We start from the raw sequence: 26106 nt of genomic DNA, 5'->3' as shown, positions 1-26106 counted from the left end.
AGCATCACGCCTTACGGGGGAGTGCAAGAACCACGTTCCATGGCTGAGAAGAGAGAAAAAACCCCCCGACAACCAAAACTTTATCCTGCACTACGGAGCAAAGTGGCTGAGGTTATGATTTTTGGATTAATAATTATTCTTGGTCACTGTTGTGTTTCTTTTTAAAACCACGCTGTTGGCAAAAGATGTAAATAAGAACAGCAGGCTTTATTGCTAGTTGCATGCAAGGAGGCCACAAGAGGCTGTAATTATATGAACCTGCAACTTCCACCGACAATTGCTATAAAGCAACAGGGAGGCAATAATGTAATATGCCCTCTGTCGTAACACTGATGTAGATCATTAAAGCGCCTCTTATCATGTATCTCTGTGACTAACAGGAATAAAAAGCAATTTGCAGGTGCGTTGCACATATGTGTATTGTTTTTATTCTATTAAAAGCTCCAGTGACTGCTAAAGTCTGGAAACATCCGGAATGTCCAGGAGAGATTCAGTTTTCTCTCCAGTGACTACAAATTCTACTGCGTTCTTATTTTTTGCCCCTCCCCTTAATATTAGTTTCTGGCTTATCCAGGCAGAGAGCGATGGTGGGAGGAAGTCAGCCAGCCAGTTTGGGGCAGGGCAGTATTGAGAGTCCCACCCTGGTACCCGGTGCTCCTACCTGGGTCTCAGGCACGATGGGATTCTGCCCAGGGGCAGCGCTGAAGAAGGTGGACAGCGGGGAGGAGATGATGATTGGGTCCGGCCGGACAAAGCCACTGAGGTCGCAGCTGGGGATGGAGTTCTCCTCTGTCTTCATCACCAGAGTGTCCATGGCGTAAAAGCTATTCCACGGCAGCCACACGGTACGCTCCTGGCTCATGAACGGGGCTCGCTCAAAGTGCAGGGTCAAGGAGGCGCCGCCATTGGCGATCAGGTCAAACCTGGAGAGGGGGTAAGTGAGCTCACTGAGAGGGGTGAACTCACCTGCAGACCAGGTAGGTGCTCTGACCTCCAGGCTTAAAGTAGTGGGAGGGGCAGAGCAGGCAGGAGAAGAACATGGGCTTCGTGGGAATCCAAACTCTACCACTTACTAGTTGTGTGACTATGGGCAAGTTGCTAACCCTCTCTCAGCCCCCGTTTTTTCATCTGTGAAATGGAAATAATTATACCAATGTCCCGGTGTGGCTGAGAGGATGAAATTTTGTGATGAATTCAAAGTAGGGGTCAGCCGACTCGGCCCATGAGCTAAAGCCGGCCCACAGCCTGTTTTGGTAAAAAGTTTCATTGGAATCCCAGCCACGCCCATTGATTAGCTTATCCTCTCCAGCTGTTTCTGACCTACAGTGGAAGAGCCTGGTAGTTTTAACAGGAACCATATGGCATCAAAGCCTAAAATAGATACTACCTGGCCCTTTACAGAAAATGTATGTCCCCCTCCACCCCCCTTCCCAGGTGTAAAGCATTTAGCATCGTGCTAGGCTAATAGGAGTCTTCACTACATCGTGGAGTTACAATGATTCAATTCTAGGACACAGAGAGGGGCTCATGAAAGCTTTCTTTTCTTCGACCTGTACTGTTTCTGTTGGTTTCACAGAACCTTAATGTTTTTTGAGATACAATTGACATATAATATTATATTAGTTTCAGGTGTACAACATAATTCAATATTTGTATATATTGTGAAATGATCACCACCATAAATCCATTCATCACCACACCTAGTTACAATTTTTTTTCCTTGTGCTAAAAACTTTTAAGATGTCTCAGCAACTTTCAAATATACAATGTGGTAATAGTAACTACAGGCACCATGTTATACATACATCCCAGGACTTGTTTATCACTAGAAGTGTGGACTTTTTAACCCCCTTCATCCATTTTGCCTTGTTTCTGATACTTTTTTCCAAAACACAAATTTATTTGGCATTTGGATGAAATGGTTCTTACTATTTCTGATATTTCTGACAATCGTTCTTAAACTATATTCCTGTTTTCCTCCAGAGCTGGATGGAAGGTGTGTTACTAGTAAAGTAAAATAAAGGTAGTTCTTCCCCAATTAATGGAAAAGAACGTTAATGGAGAGAAGTCTCTCAATTTTGTGCTTTACTCCTCCGCCGGGATCTCAACTCTTTGAGGGCAGTGGTACTCCCTTGTATACACTTCAGAATCCCCAGCAACTAGCAGAGTTCCTGGATCACAGTAAAAACTCAATGAAAATATACGGACTCACTGGCTTCACTGAATTTTGGTAACACTTTTAGTGTTTTTCAATAGACGTAAAATGAGTGAACATGGAACATATGAATATTAAGGTAAATATCATGGTGGAAGAGTTTATTAGTTTGTTTAAATTTTATTTTGGGACATGCACGCTGCTGGGGACGCTTTTTCTTTTTAAATTTATTTATTTTTGGCTGCATTGTGTCTTCGTTGCTGCACGTGGGCTTTCTCTAGTTGCGGCCAGCGGGGGCTACTCTCGGTTGTAGCCCGCGGGCTTCTCATTGTGGTGGCTTCTCTTTGTTGGGGTAGCACGGGCTCTAGGCACAAGGGCTTCAGTAGTTGTGGTGCACGGGGTCAGTTGCTCTGCGGCATGTGGGATCTTCCCAGACCAGGGCTCGAACCCGGGTCCCCTGCATGGGCAGGCAGATTCTTAACCACTGCACCACCAGGGACGCCCGGGGATGGTTTTGTAGAGGGTCCGGGAGAGTCAGATGTTTTGAAGTGAAATCGTTCCTCGTTGGGATGATAGCATCAAACCACCCACGTCTGTGGCACACGCCACTACACAACAGATTGTGGGATCCCTTGGAGCATTTCCAAACACATCCTGTGGCTTCCAGGGCTTTGCTACCTGGACAAGCTGAAAGATCACCGATCCATGAGGTGGGATAGATGAACCGGGAAGTGGATTTAGGCGATGATTAGTCAGGAAGCAGCTGAGGGGGGTCGGGCAGCATAAGGTGGTGAGAAACCTCAGACCGAGGACTCAGAAATGTCCTCTGGTGTCGTCACAGGACTTACAGCACAAGAACACTGGCTTCTCAGAATGAACAAGCACCGAGGCAGCTCGGCATGGTACACCTTCACAGTCCTAGCGCTTTCAGCTAATTAGGACTGCCTGCACCTGGTGAATACCGAGAATATTTGGTTTCACAGGTGAAAATAGGAGGACAGGGCTACTGTGGGCTGGTGATTTTTGAAACTACCTGCAAGGCTACCTTAGGACATTAGAAAAAAAGACCAGATTCTTCACCAGAGAAAGGCAAGATTCACAGCACATGATACGTTTATGATTTTCCAGGTTCCAGCTTTATAGAAAAAGTGTTGCATCAGATTGACATCCACCGTCTCCTCTTTCATTTGGAATAGAATACAATAGTGTGTCTGCGTGTGTTTTAAGGCTAGGGTGGGTGAGTTGTTTTCCCCTTCCCACAGATTTCGTTTCTTCTTTTTATCTTTTTCTTTAAATTTCAAGTCCATGCCCAATGGATTAAGGAAACGACAGCTTTCATCTTGGTGGAGGCCGCATGGGTGCGGGTTTTCAATCAGAGGATAATAGGGAAAGGTTGCCTCCTTCACACCGCAGGGTGACAGCTAAATGTATCTAATTAGGCTTCTCTGATTACATCCCACCCCCTCAAAACAGGAGCAAAAATAACACAACTCCTAAAGCCACAGATGAAAGCAGAAGGGGTTCACCACAGGACACTGTGGCATGTGGATCCTTGTCACCCCGCACTGCCTTTGATTTAAAATAAAATAGGAGTGAGGTTCCAAGAGCTACTCTCCCTTCCTTCTGGCCTCCGCCACACACACACACACACACACACACACACACACACACACACACACACACTCACGGAAAAGCATTTACCTGCCATGGAAAAAGCATTGCTGTGGGCAGCCCTGGAGAGGTTGGCCATTCTAGTTATTTTCCATTTCTGAGACCATACTAAAATATATATATATATATATATATATAGGGGGGATTCTCCCTAGAGATCTGGCCTGGTGGGTCTCCCCCCGGTCCACCAGGGGGAGGCACGTGGTTCCAAGCCAACAGCACCATCTGTCTCTTTGCAGCCTCAGTCCTAAGTAAGTGGGGCCCCATAAAGCTACTTACGTGCCATCTTGGCGGGTAATGGTGTAGCCGTATTTTGGATACTTGACAAAAGACACGTTCACACCAATCAGGGGAGTTCCATCTGTAGTTACTACTTGGCCTCGGATGAGAGAAACCAAGCTGAGAGAAAGAGAAACACAAGCTTTTGAGCCCCAGGCAGGAGAACAAGGGGACAAGGGAGTGTCGTAGAGTTCCCCTTCCCCATTGCCCACCCCCCCCCATCCTCATCTGGTCCCTAAGGCAAGGACGAGACCTTTAAACATGAACTTCTGGCTTCACACAATCACATCTCCATGAGAGATGTGGGCCAGAGGGATGTCTCAATGCTGGCGTTCCCCGAGGAACAGTCTGGGGTGAAACGCACGGGCAGCATCTTCAGTCATTCTGCTGCGCAATGGGGTCCCCTGTGCACACTCCCTCTGCCCTCAGCCTCACTCCGTGTCTTGACATCACTTGCCTTTTGCTTGGCCCGAGCTTCAGGCTGCCCCTCATCACTCATGTTTGTGCCTTAGCCTGGCACGGAGAGTATTATCCTCGGGTGAGAGCTTCCCCATCTGCCTACTCATTTCCTTTTTTGGCCGTGGAGGAAGGCACTGTTACTCTTCTCCTCCAGGCTGGGATGACAGAGGGAGTGGGGGGTTGGGTGGTGGGAGCACACAAAGGTTTTTTATGAGGCTGGGACATATACATACATTATTTTTTCTGTTGCCCTTTAAGAGCAAAATTTCTCACAATCCGTGCCATCCTGAGGAAAAGAGAACATTAGAGATTTTTTTTTTTTTTTTTTTCCTGGTAGAACTATCTTGGATTCTGGATTCCGTGTAACTATGTATTTCTCTTACATCAAATTCCTGCTACCAGGATTTGGGGCAGGGGAGCGGGGAGGTGGTATATACCTCTCAACTTTTTGCCACCATGAGAGAAAGCCCCCCTGTCTCCAGATCACAGTAATCAGAACTTTCCCAAAGATGCCAGCATTCAACCAGCTCCTTCTGGGAAATCCCATAAAGCAATAGAGATGCCACAAGAGTCTACTCAAAATCCATGCAGAGAGAATGCACACGCCTCCCTTCACCTGAATTCTCCCGACTTCATAGAGAAATGGGCTAATGAGAAGTTCCATTTTTGTACTAAGTTTCCAGCCTACCAGGCAGGTTTGCAGCTGTACTGTTGGCCTTCAAGCCACTGGGCAATTTGGAGAAGGTAGAGAGGTTCTCAGGCGTCCAGATTCTTGGACACACTCCCAATTTCTGGACCAGGTAATCAAGCTGACCCGTTCTTTGCCAGAATCTTGTCCAAGTCTGCTCGATTTTTGGAACACACTTATTTCTGCAGTCCCGGGTGAACCCAAAACTGGAGGGATGCTCTCTCCAAGCACCTCTCTTTTTCATTAGCAATCCCCCCAACTGTTCAACTCCGACCCCTTGGTGATCTCAGGAGGGTTTAGACTGTTCCACTGACAGCTCTAATTGTCTGCTACTGGCTGCCTATCAAATGAATTCCATTTTTAGCTGGTTCCAACCACAATGCTATACAGTCTTTTGAAAATGGAAAACTAATTTATGAAAATAATTCTTTCGTTCAATTCCATTTCCTTATCTTAGCTCAGACTAAGACTTCTTTTAGGCCTTCCTAGACACTGTTTTAAAATCAGTGATGTGTGTTGATGACCACAAGGTACAAGCTGCTTGTGATGAGAAAACAAAATTGGGAATACATCCCACAGTGGAGTATTTTTCCCCTCCATTTTTTTATACAACTGTTATTTCTTTCAAATCATTCCTGTAGCATAAGACTTTGCAGAGTGCCATGGGAATAAAGGGAGCTGGGTTGCCTGTGATTTCTACCCTCAGTTTTCCTAATTCTTCACTGCTGCTGGCTTCCTATCGTCTCTAGGCAGTCAATTCGCAGAAAAGATTCAGCTAAGACATGCTATCAGTTCGTTTCTATTTATGATTATTGGTGTGTAACAATTATCACATTATCTAGATAGTGAGATCTGCTCTATAAATTATAGTGGTGGAGTCCAGGCATTTTAGTTATTTTTGTATGCCATTATCTAGGGGAAACGCCTTCTTAGCAGTCTTGAATTAAGCTCTTTTTTACTCCTAGCTTTGTCTTTCATTATTTGTCAGAGGATAATGCACTGAAATTCACATGCTTGGTGAACTTCAACCTATGTCTTGGAGTAACATTTTGCATTTCTGAATTATGGATCCAAGCCGACATGCTGGAGCGTGGAGCTTTCTCTAAAGCAAGCTTCTTTTGCCCAGATCTCTGGGGCTGGTATAGTCTACCAAATATTCCGGAGCCCCTGCCTGCTCCCTACATCTTGCCTCTAACTCAGGGTGCCTTCTGGGAGTGGTAACTACTGGTGAGGAGGAGAAGATTGATTTTCAAGGCACAAGTGAAGAAAGAGTATGAAGAGGAGATGAGGAAATTACTGGATTTAGGGTAGAAATAATAAAATGTTAATAGGAAGCCGACTGAAACAGAGCACGAGCCTTTGAAAGATGCCCTTACAGTCTAAGCAAACTGTATGCAGACCTCACCGAAATGCTCATGGACTAGTGCAAGGGCCTGTCATGAGTCTCTGGCAACGGGAATTATGTTCATAATTAAAAAGAAACATACCTACACAATCCCCGTCCCAGAACCGGGATTTAATAAGCAGAGAAAATATATTTTTGTTCCGAGATCTGTGGTTTATTTTTTTGAGGGTTACTCATATTAAAATAATATTACTGTGTGTAGTATAATCTGTACGTATTGATTTAATTTTAACAATCAAGAAAATAAAGTTTGAGGTTAAATAACTTGCCTAACATGACACAGCTAGAGGGTGTTGGGGGGGGTGTGTGGCTGAAATAGACAAGGGCTGAGATTATTTTTTTCTTTTCTATTTTATTTTTAGTAAAACCAGAACAGAGAGAGGCTAAAGTTGCTGGCCCACGGTGACCTCATTAAGAACCCTCATAGTCAAAGAGCTGCCAGGAATTGGGGCTGCACAGCTTCCCAGAGAGTTCTAAGGGGCTGCAGAATTAATTGGCTGTACCATTACCCACCACTTCCCCGTCCCACCCTCGCCAGGCTCTCCCAGGGAGGAGCGGAGTCTCAGTCACGGCCTGGTGATGTTTCCTCCCCAAAGTCTAATGAGGGAGGCTCCAAGACAATCACTTATAAGGGTAAGGCCTCCTCTAAGAAGTAAAGTCTGGTATTTCCTTCGCCAGCGAGAAGTCTGCTTAAGCAGTGTTATTTCCCGAGTTGCTTCAGGGTCTGCCCAGACCTAAGTGAGGATGAAGAAAACTAAGAGAAAGACGGCATGAAGAGGGCTGTCAGAGGGGTAAGGGGGCAGGGACAAGTTCCTAGTTCCTAGAGGTTCCCAGTTCTTATTTCTCCATGAGAAGGGGTGCCCCCAAGAAGATCACACCCACCATCCTCACGTCTGCAGACACCAGCGTTATCTGGACCCAGTCCGACCCAGAGTGAGATCAGAGATGTGCAGGTAGGCCTGCAGAACATCCCTGCCTCTCCTATCCTTCCTTCCGCCCTCAGAATCAGAAACAGTGCCTAGAAGACAGAACGGGCCAGGGGGTATCTCAAAGCCAACTCTTCCCCTTGCTTTGTTCTCCAGGGGTACACTTCTAACCTGCCCTGGCGGTGGTGGGGGGGAGAGGAGAGGCCAAGCTGATTACAAAATAAATCCAGAATTTGCCTCTAGAATACTCATAAGCCTCACATTAGCAACTGAGAGCAAATGGAAACTCAAGAGAAACCCCCATCCCACCCCTACCCCCCGCCATTTTGGAATGAGAAGGGGACACGCACTGGCACCATGTCTAGCACCAACTCGGCAATTAGCAGATGCCACTGATGGGGTGGGTGACTGTGAGGATTACAGCCAATCTGCTTCAAGTCTCTAGCTCATCACAGGCGTTCAATAAATTCCAGCCACTGGCATCATCTGGACTCTAAGATGCCACAAATGCTAAGTTGTGTTATTAAGTTTATAACTGCTTTTAGAAAATACTCTGTTGAATGAAATATTTCAGGGATGATCAAATAAGAGCCACAATGAGAGGTATTCTAAAAGGAGATTTAATATAACAATAATGTCATAAAATAATAGATCGTAAAAATGATCTAGAAACCAGGCAATCAACAGGTGTCTCTAAGCAGGTTCTGGGTTGCAGGTGGCCAAATCCCATAGAGGGACCAGGACTCTGCTCTGGAGCTTGACCCACAGAGAGGAAAGGGCCTTCTATGAACCACAGCAGGGAGCTGCTCCCATGGGGTAGTTTCCAGGCCAACTAGGCCCACAGAAAAACCAGGAGCACTTCCTCCTGCTTGGACAGGAAGGGGAAGCAGCGACCTCAGCCACCTGCGGGGACAGAAGGGCGCCTACCTGCTGTTGAAGGGGTTGTCTCCAGGAATGATGTGGGTGCTGTCTTTGCCGGCCAGGAGCTTGATGCGGTCGTAGAAGGACTTCACTGCGGGTGAGTCTGTCTGGCCCTGCTTAATGATGTCCAGGGGGTCCCGGGACCCCCGGCAGAGCAGGCTGTTCTGACAGGCTGACTGCAGGCAGCAGTCAGGGTCCAGGCAGTCCACCAGGCCATCTGGAAGGGCAGAGACAGAGCCAGGGGTCAGCAGATATCATGGCACAAAGCTGCTTTGAGATGCTAACACCTTGTCCCGAGCAGCCTGAACCCTTCCCAACGGTCTGAATTGGCAGGTCTCACACAACAAGCCTAGGATAATTCCACTATACACTCACAGGAAGTACAAGACTGAAAGGAAATAACTGAGAATGCGGACAAATGGTTATCCCCAGGTAGTAGATTAGTGTGTTTCTCTCTTTTTCTTTCTTGTATTTTTCTGGAATTTCTACTTTTTCTATCATGAGCAAGTATTATTTGAGTGGTTGGCAATAAAAACAAACATGTTGCTCTTAAACAACATTGCGCAAAAGAATTACCTGTTGCCAGATCTCAGGGGCCCATGCTAATGCGTGTGCAAGTCATCAAAATGCATGGGATTCCTTAAATCTTGCTTCAGTGGAGAAACGCATTCCGTCCCTTCCCCCTCTAAGCCAGGGAGGGTACTGCTGACTAGTGGGAGAACCAGGGTGATGAGTTTGACACTTTCCAGGAAATGTGGAGAAATGGCTTTAGCTTGAGCACGCACAAACTAAGCCATTAGTTTCCCCAATTGCTCCTGAAACTACCTTCCCCATACCTGCAGGACTTTGAACATTCTGATTTATTTGCCTAGATTCCTGCCCCTCCACCTCTTTCCCGAGCTGATTCCTATTCATCTACCCTTCAACAAATATTTGAGTGTCATCCCTGTTCGGGAAATAAAACAGAGAACAAAGAATGATGGTGTCTGTCCTTAAGGAGCTGACAGTATAGTGGAGGAAACAGATTATGACTCATCCTTTAAGACCCAGACTAGGTGTGGCCTCCTCCAGGAAGCCTTCCTGATGATGCCCGAGCTAGCTTAGGTATTCCCGTTCTGTGTGTCCCTGAATCAGAGATTCTCAGAGAATGGTTTTGCGTCACAATCCTGTAGGGAGAATCAAGGGCCTACCCCAGAGCTCCCCAGGCACAGCTTCCAGGAGCAGGTCCTGGAGTCTGCACTTTAAACATGATTCTCAGGTGATTCTAATGCACAAGACATACTAGAGACCGCGGTTAAAGCCAACTTGCTTGTACTAGAATTAATTGTCTCCGTATGCTTGCCTTCCTGTCTGGAAAATGAGCTCTTTGAAAAGAACAGTGTCGTATTCGTTTTTATATTCATGCCTCGCTTAGTGCCAACCATGGAATCAGGCACTCAACAAATGTTTGTTGAATGAGTAAATGACTGTTTCCCATTCCTCACATGTCTGTTGGGGCTGAGGATGAGGGTGTTTAGGGCAGTGTTTGCTCCTTAGAATTCCTATTAGAATGGATTAGTTAGCCAACCCTTCTTCACTCTGCTGGGAATTGATCGAATACACAGCGTAGGAGCTTGGAGAGTAACTTGCTTACATGTAACTCCCTGATTTGATAGCGAGGCATTTTGGGGCCATGATTAGCATCACAGAAACATGCACTCCAACCCTGGGCTGTGACTTGACAAACACTTGAACTGGAACACTGAATCAGAGGCCTGGCTGTGTGCTTTAAATTTACTACAGCGTACTTTTTTGGCATTACCCTTTACGTTTGGTTCCACTAATGAAATTGAATTTAATTTCACCAAAGTTCCACTGTAACTTAGCAATTAATGTACAATGATTTTAATGCACTACTTTCTTTTTAGCAAACCAACAAATTAGGAGGTTGCGTGTTCCGCTCAGCTTTAAATGACTAAAACTAGCCTCTCATCTTCCACGTGGGCAAATGTTGCTCGTGTGCCTCGTAACACATTTAGATTTACAAAGTTTTCTGGAAACGCAGACACAGGAGGGTGAGCAGGCATGCACGCTTGAAATTTAGAGACTTTCAAAGTCATGGCTCTGAGCACCTCAGCCTGATGTGCTGGTTGAATCGGGTGCCCCCCAGGGGCCCGCAAATCTCAGACCCAAGAAACGGTGCTGGAGAAGTGTATCTCAGCAGCAGAATGATGCTGAGGTACCAAGTCAGACCCACGTTCAGATCATCCAGTGGCTCCCGGGGCCCTTGGCAGAACAAGAAAAAGAAAAGAATAGAAAATAAAAAAGGCAGAGTATTCTGCCTCGACCGTCACCTTCCATGGAGCGCCTTCATTAGACAGAAGGAATCCACCACGGAATGCCTGCTTCAGATTTAAAAATATCCTGCTGAGACATGCTGGCAGTGCTTCATCCAGCCGCTGCAGAAACTTCTCAGGTGAGAAGAAAGCCACTGTTATTAGCACTACAGAGTTCTTTAAGGCCACCGGCCTCGTCCCATTAGGAGTTCCATCCATCTCTGGTGGCCTTTTCCTCCCGAAGCTGGGAATGTGCCACCTCCCGCCCCCAACCCCTTTCCATACAACCAGCTTGAGGGCCTCACATCAGGAGCGAATAATAAATTACAGACAGTCTTGCCTATTAAGCACTGAACGTTGTCCTCTCCCAACCCCCTCTAGTCTGCTACTCCTTCTGTGACTGTGACTGCTTCAAAAGCATGGACCTCAAATTTCCCCACTGTTTTGTTGACTCCAGGCTTTTTATTCAAGGGCCCGTCTGGCAGGAGATGTCCTACAAACACATCAGCAATAGCAGATGGCAAATGCTAACAAAGAGGGGATAAAAAGGATACAAATGATTTCCTCCTACATATTTACATTTACCTGCTCCGGAGATGGCGCATTTGGGGTTCTATCCATTACTAAGTGTGAGCACACGTTACGCCTGTAATGACCTCATCATGTTTCGTGATTATGGCCTGCTGCCGCCGAACACTTGCAGACAACACTGTGAACTTGAAACTGGCACTCCAATCTCCCCGTGGCCTGTCAGTCATGAGAAGCGCATCTTTATGCCAGCAAGCCCCTCGCATGGAGTCTGACATGGCAATCTTCAGTAAATTACCCTGTCACTGACAATCTTGCAGTTATCTCGCAAACAATCAAGCAAGCAATCAAACTGTTCTGAATTGCCAGTTCAGGACCTGAGAGGCTGCCAATGTCTCCATTCAACAGGGGCATGAAAGCGGCACAGCCCCCCTACGACACTGGACGATTTTTTTTTTATTTATCCACCTCCTTATTTGTTTGTCTGCTTGGTTTTTTTCCTGGTGAGAGAGTTTGCAGAGTCTTCGAAAAGGGCCCCATTCTGCCTCAGCGGTTATGGGAAAGTGACCCAGGCCTTCCTCAAGGGCTCACAGTGGTGCCCTGCAACTGCTTAATAAACATCCTCATTTACTCCACTCTGTGAGATGTGGCCGCCGCCTATCATCTAGGTGCTTTCTGTGAGAACGCACGCTAAGTCGTAGCTCTGGCTGTGTTCCACACACGTACGTCATATGCTAATTGTAATGGCCACTTCAGAGAAATATGGACGTGCAGAAACTTTCTGGGAACAGTAGGTTAGGCATTCTTTGTCTTGCTTTTGATAAAGAAAATCAGAGAATCTTTCATAACAGTTCTGGCAACGTGACGCAGAAATCAGGTTAAGGCTACATTGAAGCCTTTGGATTGGAATTCCCAAGGTAAAAAGCCAAAAAATCTGTACAGCGTCAGAGGTAAGAGCCTGGCCTGTGGAATCCTCTAAGCCCTGGCTGTGTGAGCTTAGAAAGATAATCAACCTGGCTGAAACTCAATTTCTTTGCCTTTAAAACTGAGTGATGGGCTTCCCTGGTGGCGCAGTGGTTGAGAGTCCGCCCGCCGATGCAGGGGACACGGGTTCGTGTCCCGGTCCGGGAAGATCCCACATGCCGCGGAGTGGCTGGGCCCATGCGTCATGGCCGCTGAGCCTGCGTGTCTGGAGCCTGTGCTCTGCAATGGGAGAGGCCGCAACAGTGAGAGGCCCGCATACCGCAAAAAAAACCAAAAAACAAAAAACAAAAAACTGAGTGACAACAATGCATATATCATAGGGTTATGTGATAGGGAGTTGACAGATATAGTATCAGTCTGGCATATAGTATGTGTTCAATGAACAGTAGGTATTACTATAACCAGAAACTCCCTGAAGTTTTCCACTTTTTCAATTTATAAAAACTGGACATAAACATAAATGAAATGAATGTCCCCTGATTAGAGTCATTCACTGGTATGTGCTACAGGTAGGTTGCATCTTGGCAAGAATGCTATGTTTTCAAATAGTGATAAGATAATAATAATGGGTGGTGATAATAAATGCTATATATTGCACAGGATTTACATCTATTCTTGATTTAAATCCTCATGGTAACCTTACAAAGCAGAATCATATAACCCTTAAGCTGCAGACTCTGGATCAGGGTATCTGGGTTTGAATCTCAGATCAGCGACTACCAATCTGCTGACCTTGGACAATGAACTGCTCTGTGCCTCTGTTTCCTTATGTACAAAATGAAGAAGATGATAACATTATAAGGTGCTGTTGGGAGGATGAAAGCAGTTATTACATATTCAGGACTTGGAAGAGTGCCTGGTGTAGCAAGCACCCACTACACTGTATATCATCCCCCGCATCACGGTATCACCCATCCTACAGAGTTGGAAACTGAGGCTCAGAGAAGGCGAGTAAGTGAGCCAAGAGGCGGAGCAGCAGCTTTGGAGAAAAAGTAGGAAAAGGCAACCCATGAGATCATCACCCCTGTCTTCTTCATTATTGGAAGGAGGAGATGTTTCCTTGCCAAAGGGAGGCTGAAGACAGGGCAGTGGACACCCATCAAGCTGGGAAAGTGTGAGCAGCCATGAGATTTAATCACTTCTGAAGGCCTGTCTGCTCCTACAGCTGGGGAAGTGTGTGGCTGTTTGAGATGAACATCTGAAAAGGAATCAACATGAGAAACAAGATGCCTGGGAATTCATTCCCTGCAAGGCAGGCTGCTGAGGACCATACTATCTACCTGTGAGACTCAAAGCCCCTTTCAGCTGTTTACTGCTGGCACAAGGTTGCCCTTCTGGGCGGCCTCTCCCGTTGCGGAGCACAGGCTCCGGACGCGCAGGCTCAGCGGCCATGGCTCACGGTCCCAGCCGCTCCGCGGCATGTGGGATCTTCCCCGACCGGGGCACGAACCCGCGTCCCCTGCATCGGCAGGAGGACTCTCAACCCCTGCGCCACCAGGGAAGCCCTGCAAGACTTTTTAAGGAGCGCCTAAACAGTCAAGAGATTTAACCTCAAAGCCTTAATTGAACACCTACTAGCGATGCTACACTCGGGGGAAGGGGGTCTCGGGTAAACAGAGAGGTTACAGAGACGCCACAGCAAACATCTGAATTTCCGAGTTGGCTGAAACATGCACAGCTTTTCTGCCTCGGGAAGGCTGCCTGAGTCCATGCCTCACTCCTACACGGAAACAAAGTCTCCAGGAATGAGAGGAGGTTTATTTCATTTATTTCCTCTTTGATCTTCGTACACTGGGCAGCTTTGGGAGAATCCAGATGGAAGCATTTGGGTCAGTTTTGGGTGCCTTTTGTTCCCTGCAGCTTGGTATGCAAGTGACTCCCTCTACAACCTGCATGAGCTCTCCGGTTTCCTTGGGCGGTAAAGGCTTCAGAGGAAGATCCAAATTTACTTTTCTTAGTTTTATTTTGTGACAGGGTGGCACAAATCGACTCCCACAATTCACTGCAGGCGCCATGGATAGCGCTGCTAGCGTCTGCACGCAGCACTCGTTGGGGAACTAGGCAGCCGCTCTGATTTGAAAAATGAGCCCCACTTTTCCCAGACCATGGTTTGCTGAGAGGGGCTACCAACCACCAAATCTACCTTCCCCACTCAGTGGGTCAGGAGGCCGGAGGGTGGACCGGGTAAAACATGGGCTTTGAAGACTACATAGTCTTTCATGTACAGGATGCTCGAGGACAGGCAAAGTTCATGAACTACAGTAGAAAGTTAGAAATTGTGGTCACCTTAATGGGGAGGTATTAGCTGGAAAAGAATATAGGGGACTTTTCAGGTTCTGGGAATTTTCTAGATCTTCATCTTATTCACTTGGCTTCACTGGTGAATATGTCTATAAAAATTCATCAAGGTGTATATTTAAGTTGATGCACTTTATGTATTTGCTAACAGACTGACTTTAGGCAAGATAATCACCCTCTCTGTGCCCTGTTCCCCTTATGTACAAAGTAGGCATGATGGTGAGGATGAGGATGGGGATGGGGATGGGGATGGGGATGGGGATGGGGATGGGGATGGGGATGGGGATGGGGATGGTGATGGTGATGATGGTGTTTCAAGGAGCATTGGGAGGACTAAAGAAGATAATCCACATCAGGTCCTTAGAACAGTTGTGAGCACCTAGTAACCTACTAAGTGTCTCAGTCATTTCTACTGCTCTTCTTCTTTGTGAGTCTTCTTGGCATCATATATGTCCGTTTCGCATCCAGAGTGAGGTACTTGCCAAATTGTCATTTTCCCAGGAAAAATACAGGGAGTTAAGGTGGTGAATGCAATATACCCTAGGGCTATATATATATATTTTAAATAAGTTTATTTATTTCTTTATTTTTTGCTGCGTTGGGTCTTCGTTGCTGCGCGCGGGCTTTCTCTAGTTGCGGCAAGCAGGGGCTACGCTTCGTTGCGGTGCGTGGGCTTCTCATTGTGGTGGCTTCTCTTGTTGCTGAGCACGGGCTCTAGGTGTGTGGGCTTCAGTAGTTGTGGCACGTGGGCTCAGTAGCCATGGCTTGTGGGCTCTAGAGCGCAGGCTCAGTAGTTGTGGCGCACGGGCTGTGTTGCTCCGCGGCATGTGGGATCTTCCCGGACCAGGGATTGAACCTGTGTCCCCTGCATTGGCAGGCGGATTCTTTACCACTGCGCCACCAGGGAAGTCCCCCTATGGCTATTTTGGAGATCGGTTAACAGTGGGGAGCTGGGGAAATCAATGAAGCAGTGTCGAGAAGGCAGGAGGCAACAAGCTGGGGCAAAAAGGGAGAGTCCTGCGCTGTCTGCTCTTTGTGATGGAAATGAAGAGGGAGCAGGGGGCGCTGGAGAGCACCCTTCTCGGAGGGCTGGCAAAAGCCAAAGGCTCCTGAATTTTAGCCAGCAGCATAAAGGGGTTCTTGAGTAAAGAAGAAATATGGCGACCATACCATTTGTTTTGTCTCGGGAGTTATTTTGTTTTAAGGTGAGCTCCTGCAGGACCGTGAGGAAAGTGTGGGGGGCTCCTGGCTAATATTTTTCTGCCCGGCCCCTATCTATATAAACAATTTGAGTTTCCCAAATCAGCATACCAGCATTATTGTGGCAGCCTGATCTTACATAAGCTTGCAAAACATACACTCCTTCAGCCAGCAGGAGCAATCGCCTTGCCAATCTGCCCTCTAGAATTGAGGCTAGGCATTGGACCCTGAGATAGCTCAGAGATGCAAATCTTCCAACACCTTAGGGTATCTGGTCAACCCTACATGCATGGGGGTGGAGGTGAGGAGAGGCAGAGGGTCAGAGAGCACCCTGAAAGGGAGAAACAGGGCCCAGGGCTCATGGGGGTCCTAGTCCGGGTGAGGGTGCTCTTCCCAGACAGCATTGCTGATCCTGGCCAGTCCCTGCCACTGGAACAGCACTTAGAAAATTTTAAGGTGGGCACTCCAAAGCTCAGGGAACCACTGGGCTCCTATCCTAGTTAGACAAATAACATAATAATACAGGTTTTAGAGTCAGAATGGTCTGGTTTTAAAACCTGTTCTATCATTCATTAGCTATGTAAATTTGGCAAGTGATTGACCTCCTGTGACTCAGTGTTCCCAGCTATAGAATGGACTTAATAGCACCTACGTCACCAGAGAGCACGGAGATGCTAAGAAGGGCCCCGTGAAATGAGAAGATGAAGGTACTGCACTTAACACAGAGGAAGAACTCAATAAAGGGAGGCTATTCTCGATGATACTTCCTGCTCTCCACCAGGGAAAGGCACTGTTCTATTTGCATTTTACCCAATGCCTGCTGACAAGTTGGAAGTGAGGGATAATTGAAAGTATTCTGGCTTGATGTAACTAAGAAGTGAAAGGAATGGGCAAGGCTGACTTGATTTAACCTGGCAATATGAGATTAGTTCTTCATTGCCGCTGTTAGGTCTCCCGCATTGCCAACCTTTTAAAGCAATAGATTGGCTGACAGTGTGCTCATTTGGAAGGTTTCACCTGCCATTAATACCCTGGCTGCCTGATGGACTGTCTTTCAGCAGGCATCTTGCCTCTCCCTCCACAGGGCAACCGCCATCCTTAAACATTGCAAGAAGTAAAATTGTATTTGCACTCCTTCTGGAAGGCCTGTTGGAAGTTTTCCTCTTGCTTCTTGTCAACTCTTTTTGTCAGTCTGTGAATTCCAAGCCCCGGGATCCTTGCCCCCAAAGCACCTTCCAGCTTTTCCTATAACTTAGCAATGGAAGATCCATCATGTCCAACCAGAGATCTGGCAGAGTGGAGGCCTCCCTGAGAGATGCTTTGCTGGCTTTCCTAGTCTTCAGGATGGATGTGGGAAAGAAAGCAAAGGCTTCCTAGGACAACCCAGGCACTGTTACTGAAGGCAGGGATATGATCCAGGTAAGACCTCTCTTTGATATGACTCTGGCTTTACCTCGAAGCTACTGGGGCATCTGGTCGACCCCACATGAATGGGGGTGGGGATAAAGGATGGTAGAAATTTTATGACAATGATCTTGAAGTGTGTGTCTAGTTGTTGTTGTTTTTTTTTTTGGAATGGTTCTTCATCAGAAATGAAACAAACAGACAAAAAACAAAACACTATTAACCAAACCCTTTAAAACCAATGCTTCTCAAATTCTAACCAGCATCAGAATCGCCTGGGGAGCTTGTTAAAATGTAGCTTCTAATTCTGTAGTCCTAGACTGGGGCTTGAGAGCCTGCATTTCTTACAGGGTCCTAGGCGACGCTGACACCGGTGTTCTGAGCACCATACTTCTATAAGTCAGGCACTAAACCACTACTGGTCACGTTGTGCTCCCTGATTTCTTGTCCTGGAATCACCTCAGTGATGTTAAAATACTGATCCCGGTTGTCACCCACACCTACTAAATTCCTGAGGGCGGAAACTAGGAATCTGCATTTTAATGAAAAGGCCCCAGTGATTCCTCAGTTCACTAAAGCTCGAGACCCCCTGCTCTGAATTATTGAAACACCTTTCAGATATCCACAGCAGCACAACTGACCCTCAGGAATGAAACCAGCTTTTCCAAATTATGCCTCCTGCGGATGTTAATCGGGGTTCCCTGAAATAGAAATGGAGGTGGCACAGGAGGGTCTGTGGTCAAATGCAGTCTGGGAGATACTGGTTAAACAAAGTTCAACTGGTTTAATCACACCAGGAGTTCTCAGCGCCCTTGATGAGTGAATATGCATTAGGACTCTTTACTGTTGCAATGGAGTGTGCAGTACTTCCTGACCAAGGACCCCGTTTGGCTTGCAGCATCTCCCTGCAACAGTCTCCCTGCAATCAGCCTTACTGGTTGGGGAGCACTTCATGAGAACACAGAGCTCTAGGTTTGGGGGTTCTATCCCAGGAAGGACCAGCCAAACCTTCATCTATTCAACGGTCACAAGTGGCGGCCCCAGGCTTGATTGTCTCATAAAATGCAGGATCAGGCCCAATGCAAACCACGTCATCACTACCAGCACATCAGCTCAGAGCCTCTGTCCTTGGCCTCCCAGAGCCTCCCCCAAACCAATGCACTTCAGCATAGGGGTCCTGTGCTAGGTGACAGGATCCTGGGGGGGTCAGCACGACCATGAAGTGTTAATGGCAACCATGTCTTATGAGAGTCGATAGTTGGCATTTAGGAAAAGCTTACTAAGTGCCAGGCACCAGGCTAAGTGCTTTACGTGCATCCTCTCACTAAATCACCACCAGAACTCTAGGCATCATTAGCCCTGCTGTTTACAGATGAAGAACTGCAGATATAGAGAGAGGTTAAATACCTCGCCTAAGACCGTGCAGCTTCTGTATGGTGGGGCTGGGTTCTGAACCCAGTTTGCTGCACTCCAGCGTTAAATCCTACATGCAGCTGCCATGATAGGTCTGTTACCGTTAAACATTCCGAGTGGCCGATACACAGGAGCTGTTTGTTGTACCTGCCACTAAGACATGCTTAGGGCCTGCACCAAGCTCTTTTAGTTAAGGCAGGACTACGTCAAACAGAAGAGGGACAATTTAAAGACATACTGAAGGGCGATTTATTTTTTGGAAAACTGGGACACAGAATGTTTTCGTTGCCCTCTGCCCCAGCTCCTAAGTTTACCAGCTTACACTTCTGACTTGGGTGGACCACCACAGGGCTGTCCCCCTCACCAGCAGCTTAAGCTCCTCTGTGCCTTCTCAGCCTGCATCATGCAACCTTATCCAGACACCATCCAGTAAGGCTCACAAGAACCCTTTGAGGAGGCTTCTGTGATCTCTACTTCGCAGATAAAGAAACTTAGGCTCAGAGAGGTTAAGGGCCTTGCCCACAATCACACAGCAAGTCAATGATGGAGGAGTGATTCACCCCTAGTCCGTCCACCTCCAAAGCCTACACTCTTGGTTTCTACCCTGCATTCTTCATAGGAGGCTGTGAGTGATCACAGCCACATCAAGGTTCCCTGTGAATGTTGTAGAATGTGGGGAACGAAAGGCCAAGCCTTCAGAAAACATCTTTTTTCTAGTTGCTGTTTCTTTTGGTCTTTCTCTTTCACTCTCTCTCTCTCTCCCTTCTTCCCCACCCCCTCCCACTGCTGCTTCTCCACAACCCAGATACAGGCTCAAGGAATAATGATCTCACTTGATCAGAAAGTTTTCACCTTGGATATCCCTGACAGGCCTCTCTGGCACAGTCTCACCCTTGTTAGCCCAGGGCCATGTTTTTATCCCCAGGGGCTTTCTACCCTGCCTGCAGCTGTCTTCCCCCCTTTCCTGTTACAAAAAACCAGTGGCAACAGAGAGCAGGGGCCTCTGATCTCAGCCACTGATTTCCCCACATGCTCGCCCTTGCCCTGCTGTTTCTGGCCTCTCCCAGCCCAGTCTGCTCCACCCCACACGCCTGTTGACCTCATCAACCACCATTTCCAAGAGCCCACTGACAGGTCAGACAGAAGTGAGCCGATGGCCGGGGAGTCCAGGCCCGGCCGGGGGTGGCAGCCTGGTGGGGTGCCAGGCAGTGACCTGCTGGGCCCCTCAGAAAGGAAAGGGGCTGTCACCACCGACACCTCTGAGCAACAAGCCGGAACAGTGACTTTCCGCCTGAGGAGAGATCCCGTCTCTTGCGGGGGGAGGTGGGAGGACCGGCCCCAAAGCTGAGAGAATTAGCAGCTTTGATGACCGTGTGAAGAATAGACAAATACCCACAGCCCTGCAACTGGGAGAAGGACCAGACTCAGCTATCTACAAACTTCCTGCTAGACTAGGGAAATCAGAAGTATGAATTTCCTAAACACGGCCATTACTACACTCCAGGCACTGTGCTGAACGCTCCCTAGAGATTTTCTCATTTAATCTTCACATCCACTCTGCTGCGTCGGTACTAGGAGCTGGTATTCTATTGCCAGTTATGAACACAGCATCTGGAGGTCGGCAACACACTGTCTGTGTGGCTTTGGGCTGGTTACTTTACCTCTCGGAGCCTCAGCTTCCTCATCGGTAAAATGGAAATAATAATCATATCAGCATAATAGAGCTGTTGCGAAAGACTAAATAAGCTTTATGCAAAAGCATTCAGCGGAGAGTAACCATCTGTTTACTCTGGCTTCCTCACTATTCCACATCTGGCCAAGCAAGCCATCGTGTGGGACGTCTGGGCTCACTCAACAGCCATCCCTGGCCGCCCCTGCCTTTCCTCCTGTCTTGGAGGAGGGAGCTTGCCTACCTACTGCCATCAGCCCACAGGAAGCCGATACACTGGGTGAGCAAAGTCGGCTACAGAGGTGAAAAGCAGCAGAATCACGTGTTCACGTCTTAGTGAAACAAACAGTGTATCTTACATTTGGATTTTCTTGGCATTGAGAAAATGGTGTCAGTGATATACAGTGACTTGGGTGTCACTGTCTGTGTGCATGTGTTTCTTTCATCCTAAAATAATCTACTGAATAAATGACAACTGCTTTTTATCCTAGATACTTCTCATTAAAGCTTTCATTCTTCAATTCATTTAATAAGGAATTGACCAAGACAGACAGGGACCCTGAGGTTGTGGGTCTAGATTCGAGAGGGGACACAATGAACAAATAAATGTATAATAGACTTTGCAAGAGTGATAGTGCTTTGAAGAAAAGTAAAGCAGGGCAAAGGGTTGGAGAGGGTTGGAGGGGAGCCAGGGATGGCATCTCTGAAGAAGTCATGTTTGGGTAGAAACCTAAATGAAATGAGGAAACAAGTCACGGAAATATCTGAGGGAAAAGCATTCTGGGCAGAGGGAACAGCAGGTGCAAATGGCCAGGGTTGGGCTGTATTTTGTGAGCTATGGGGAGAACAGGATGGTGGATGCTGGCCCAGTGGAGGGAGAGGAATAGAAGGACAAAATGAGATCAGATGGAAGCGGGCACCTGCTGATGCAAAGCAATGGCCAACGTTGCACCTGGACGCCACGCTACGGGAGATGAGACGCCCTGGGAAAATACCAGAAGAGGCGTGATATGACCTGACTCTTAAAAGAATTCTTCTGAGGGCTCTGTGTGGGATAGACTGGCAGCTGCAGGAACAGTAGCCCAGCCTAGCAAAGCTGGTGGCATGATCTGGGTGGAGGTGGGAAGACATTAAGAAACCAGGGCCTTCATAATTAAGAATAGAGATTGGAGGGGCCAGACAGGGGTGCGTCCACAGATCTGTGCGGCAACACGCAGGGACAAACGTGGCAGGACAGAGAGCCAGGGAACCTGCCACAGAGATGTGAGCCCAGGGGTGTCTGCAGCGTCCATATGCCAATCAAGTCGCCACTGCCTTGAGAAGCAGAGCATCTGGGCTTGTTTCCCCATCAGGCAGCCCAGGGCCACCACGCCTGGAGACATCACTCACTGCAGGCTCTCGAGCTCCCCTCTAAAGGGGACATACTGTGCCAAGTCAGTGGTTCTCAAAGTGTCAGCATCATCTGGGTATTCGCTAGAAATGCACGTCAGCGGGCCCCATACCAGACCTATCAGACGAGAAACTGGGGGAGAGGCTCATGCCTTCCGGTGACTCTGATGCCCACTGACCTACCAGAAGCACTGTGCTAAGTGTTTTGCACGTATAAACTCATCTGTGCCTCACAGTGTCCTATAAGGTAGGAACCGTCATTAGCCCCACTTTACGGAGGACAAAACTGAGGCTCAGAGAGAGGGAGAGAGAATGACTTGCTTCGGCTCACACTGTGGAGCAGTGGAGGGGCCAGGACGTGAACCAAAGCTTCCTGACCCCAAAGCCTCGTTACCACCCTGCCAGGCTGCTTCCTCCTGCCACGGGCAATGAGGAAACATAAGGAAAGGCCCTCCTTTTTTCCCTGCTCTGAGCATGTGCGTTCAAGAATAATCCAAGTAGACACATCAGTTTGAAGGAAGAGGGGTCGTTGCGATTTTGGGGACCAAGATGCTAAGTGGAGGGAGGTAAAGCCAATACTTGGGGTAAAGTGCACTCTGCCCAGCCTGGCACACACGACCTGTCTCTGTCTGTCCAGACCTGCTTCCCCAACCTCTCCCTCCTCCACTCTGCACACCCTGAGCCTTCTCAGATGTCCCCACATGTGCTCTGCTGCCTCTCGCCTCTGTGCCTTTGCCATTTTCTTTGCCCACAATGCCCTTCTCTCTTGCCTAATCTAATTCCTCTGTAGCTTTCAAAATTCAAGCTTTACCGGCTCTGGAAGCCTTCAATGTCCCTCTGCTGGTCTGCCATCACCCCTTGGCCTTATGTCTATCATGGACACTTAGGATATAGCTTTGCAGTGACTGGTTTCACGTATGCCTCACCCCCCCATGAGACTGTGGATTCTTTGTGGGTTCTGTGTCTCGTACATTCCTGCAGAGGAGAGGCTCGGTGTATATTTGTTGAATGACTAAATGATTTGGGGGGTTCTGTCCAAGACTGTGGCTTGTTTGTGGGGGAGGTGTTTGCCATCATCACCATCAATGAGAAGAGGTCTGTGCAGGGCAGGGACGGGAGGCGGTGAGGGAGGCCCACGCGGGGTGCAAAATTAAAGAAGGTGCTCACTCTCAGGTGTGAGGTTCCTCCGTTCATCCTGGTCTAGGTTGTGGGTCTCAGATAGATCTTGGCTCAAACGAGAAATGCCAGGCACCTGTTCTCTGATTGGTGACCGGGTCCCTTTGGGGGAAGCATGTACTGGATTTAAAGCCAGGAAACTAAGCCTCTGGCTCCTATCTGCCCCACCCTGCTACGTGGCCTTAAAGAAGTTACTTTCCCTCTCTGGGTTTTGCAGCTGCTGAAGACGGCATATTTCAGCCTTTCTGTATCTGACACTCCTGGGCTCCATGAGCTCCCTATCTCATGAAGACATAGCGTCCCTCAGTGCGTGGCCCTACCCATGGGTACTGCTGGTAGTACTGGCTGGGCAGATCAAGGATGAAATACCTTGAGGATTGAAAAGGGAGGGAATTCCCTGGAAGAGGCTTGGATTTTGCTGTGTGTGGAGAGATACGGAAGCACTGGGCACAGAGCTTTGGGGGACACCTTGCAGTTTGCTTTGGATTCACATTTGGCCGCATAATTCTGGCCCCTCTCCAATCCCCCAGAGCTCGTGGCTGAGGAGATGGAAAGTCAAAGAAAAGAGCACAGGCTTTGGGGCAGCTGTTCTCGCTGCAGTGTGGAGAACGCCTAGCTATTTAAAGTCCAACTGCTCCACTTTCCCCCGCTGCCCCCCACCCCCCGCCGGCATTCCATTGCAGAAGTACTTCGTGGCAAAAATGCACTCCAGATCCAAAATGGGGAGCGGGGGGGAAGCTAACACCAAGGCTATTTTTCAGAATGCTGCAGAATTCGTGCTGCTGAGGGGCTGAGGGTGTTAAGGAGGTCTGCCCTGCTCTGATCCCGGACACGAAACTCAGGTGCTGCGAGGGGCCTACGAGGAGGGCTCTTAACCTGCTTCCTGAACCCTGACTTGGCTACATTCTAGCTGGGGGACCTGGGTAAGCCACTCCACTTCTCCGGCCCTTAGTTTCTGCTTCTATGTAAAGGATAATAAGAGGCTCTCAGGGCTCTCATGGGCTATTGCCATGATTTATTTGGGCAGTTTGGTAACGTCTGAGCACCGGCCTGGCCTCTAATAAGTGCTCCATGCATCGGGCCTTTGACATCGAACCAAAGGACACTCCCTGTGTTGATACCGTCCAGCTCCTCCGGTACGTTCCTGGGAGATGCTAGTGTCTACATCAGATTTGTCAGCCCTGGCATGACTGACATTTGGGGCTGGACCATTCTTTGTGGTGAGGCTGTCCTGTGCACACAGGACGTTTAGCGGCATCCCTGGCCTCCACCCACTAGATGCCGGCAGCACCTCCTCTCTTTCTCCTTGTTGTGACTCATAAAATGTCAGACACTGACCATGTCCCCCGGACAGCAAGGTCATCCTTTGTAGGGAGCAACTGGTCTGGACTGAGGGGAGGACTGTGGGAGCCACAGAGCTAATCATGGCACCGAGGCCCTTGAACCTTCATTCAGATGCTGGTCACAGAAGCCAAGAGGGTAATCTCTGCCATCTAGATGGCTTCTCTGGCCAAGGCAAAAAGAGAGGAAGCCAACAGAATGATACAAATGTTACCTCTCTGCCACCAGTTAAACCTGTGTTTTGATCCTTTAATTCCCTAAAATAAGTCCTCAGTGATTTAAATTATTAACTCTTTTTTGCAGCTTATGCATTTTAATTACAATTTTATGATGAATATTTGATTTGTTATCTAATCAGGGAAAAATATATAATCCCTTAAGAGACACTTAATAACCATTTAAACTATTAAAGATTTGATTCGAAAAGACTGAAGGTGCTATGTTAGGTAAACTCATGAACGACCAATTCCACGGTCAAATAAATTTACTGTGAAAGGGGAAAGTTTCTTACCATGGGAAAGTTTTACCTTGGAGGTGATTTTTCCGAAGACCTTTTTGCGACAGCACACGTTCTGTACTTATTTGAACCTCCTTCAGAAACAACTTCCAAATTTCATTAGTGTTGTAGAAGAAATGTGATGCTGGCTTTAAGGTAGAAAAGCAGTATGTTGTAGTGGTTAGCGGAAAGGCCTGTTTTGAATATGACCTTCTTGAGGTACCTTATCTGGGAAATGGAAAAACTATGAAGAGGTAGACTCATAGACCTTGCACTTCTGGTGTGAAGAAACAGATGACATAGAAGAAAGAAGGGGTAATTTAGGGGCGTGACCTTTGCTGTGAAGGAAACGACAGAGGGTGATGGGAGAGAGAAGTGACACTTCCAGGTCAAGATAGGCCTCTTTGGGGCCTTTGAGCTGAGACCTAAGAATGAGTAGAAGAAGCCAGTCGTGCAAAATGCCCAGGTCAGAGTATTGCTGGCCCTGGACCAGCAAAGGCTCTTAGGGAGGATGAAGCTTAGCTTGTACAAGGATGGGAAGGCTGGCCAGAGTGGATGAAGCAGAGCTGCTACAGAGGCTGTCGGGGACACAGTGAGAGAGAAGGCGGGGACCCATCCTAGCAGGCCCTCTAGGCCAAGGTGAAACATTTGATTTTGATTCTAGCTACAGGAGAGGCCCTTAGAGGGCACGACATCATCTGACTTACAATGTAAAACTATCCCTCTGGCTGCTGTGTGGAGGCACGGAGGACATGGGCAAGAGGAGCAGCAGAGAGATACCGCTGGTTGCCTGTTCCCGCGATCGAGGTGGCTCTGAAGCCCAGCACAGCGCTCTTGGAATCTTACTGAGGATAGCTTTTTTTTTTTTTTTTTTTTTTTTTTGCGGTACGCGGGCCTCTCACTGTTGTGGCCTCCTCTCCCGTTGCGGAGCACAGGCTCCAGACGCGCAGGCTCATCGGCCACGGCTCACGGGCCCAGCCGCTCCGCGGCATGTGGGATCTTCCCGGACCGGGGCACGAACTCGCGTCCCCTGCATCGGCAGGCGGACCCTCAACCACTGCACCACCAGGGAAGCCCGAGGATAGCTTTTATATGCAATGGAGAATGGATTCTATCTTTTTTTTTTAACCTCAATAGAATAAAAGTAAACTGAACCCCCAATTCTCAGTCTCCTAAACAGAAGATTCTCTAATCCAATGTGCCTAGGAAATCAAAGATCTTATTTCAACCGGAAGATCCTGAATAATAATAACAGCCCCCTGTCGCCATGTGGTCCTCTAGGAGTTCAGTTGCAGCTAGTTCTGCTTCCCTCCCAAAGAAGAGAGCCCCAGTGCCTGGCCAGGTGGCAGTGGCCTCTAGGTCAAGTTTTCCTTCTAAGCATTAGATATA

At 47.9% G+C, this 26106-nt stretch overlaps 1 protein-coding gene across 7 annotated transcripts in view; it reads right to left on the bottom strand.

The window, feature by feature from the left end:
* Window positions 1-26106, bottom strand: part of TENM2 (teneurin transmembrane protein 2) — a gene marked incomplete at both ends in the record, with an annotated part of 991817 nt that overhangs the window by 92559 nt on the left and 873152 nt on the right. For all 7 annotated transcript variants that reach the window (XM_082650012.1, XM_082650013.1, XM_082650014.1 and 4 more), the window contains 3 exons: window positions 662-923; window positions 4106-4225; window positions 8511-8721. In XM_082650012.1, the coding sequence (XP_082506138.1) occupies window positions 662-923; window positions 4106-4225; window positions 8511-8721 (593 nt within the window). The remainder of the gene's footprint in view (window positions 1-661; window positions 924-4105; window positions 4226-8510; window positions 8722-26106) is intronic.

Source organism: Grampus griseus (assembly GCF_964374135.1).
Source record: "Grampus griseus genome assembly, chromosome: 3".
Classification (NCBI taxonomy): domain Eukaryota; kingdom Metazoa; phylum Chordata; class Mammalia; order Artiodactyla; family Delphinidae; genus Grampus; species Grampus griseus.
The sequence above is the reverse complement of the archived record's forward strand: the minus strand, read 5'-3'. Positions and strand labels throughout refer to the sequence as shown.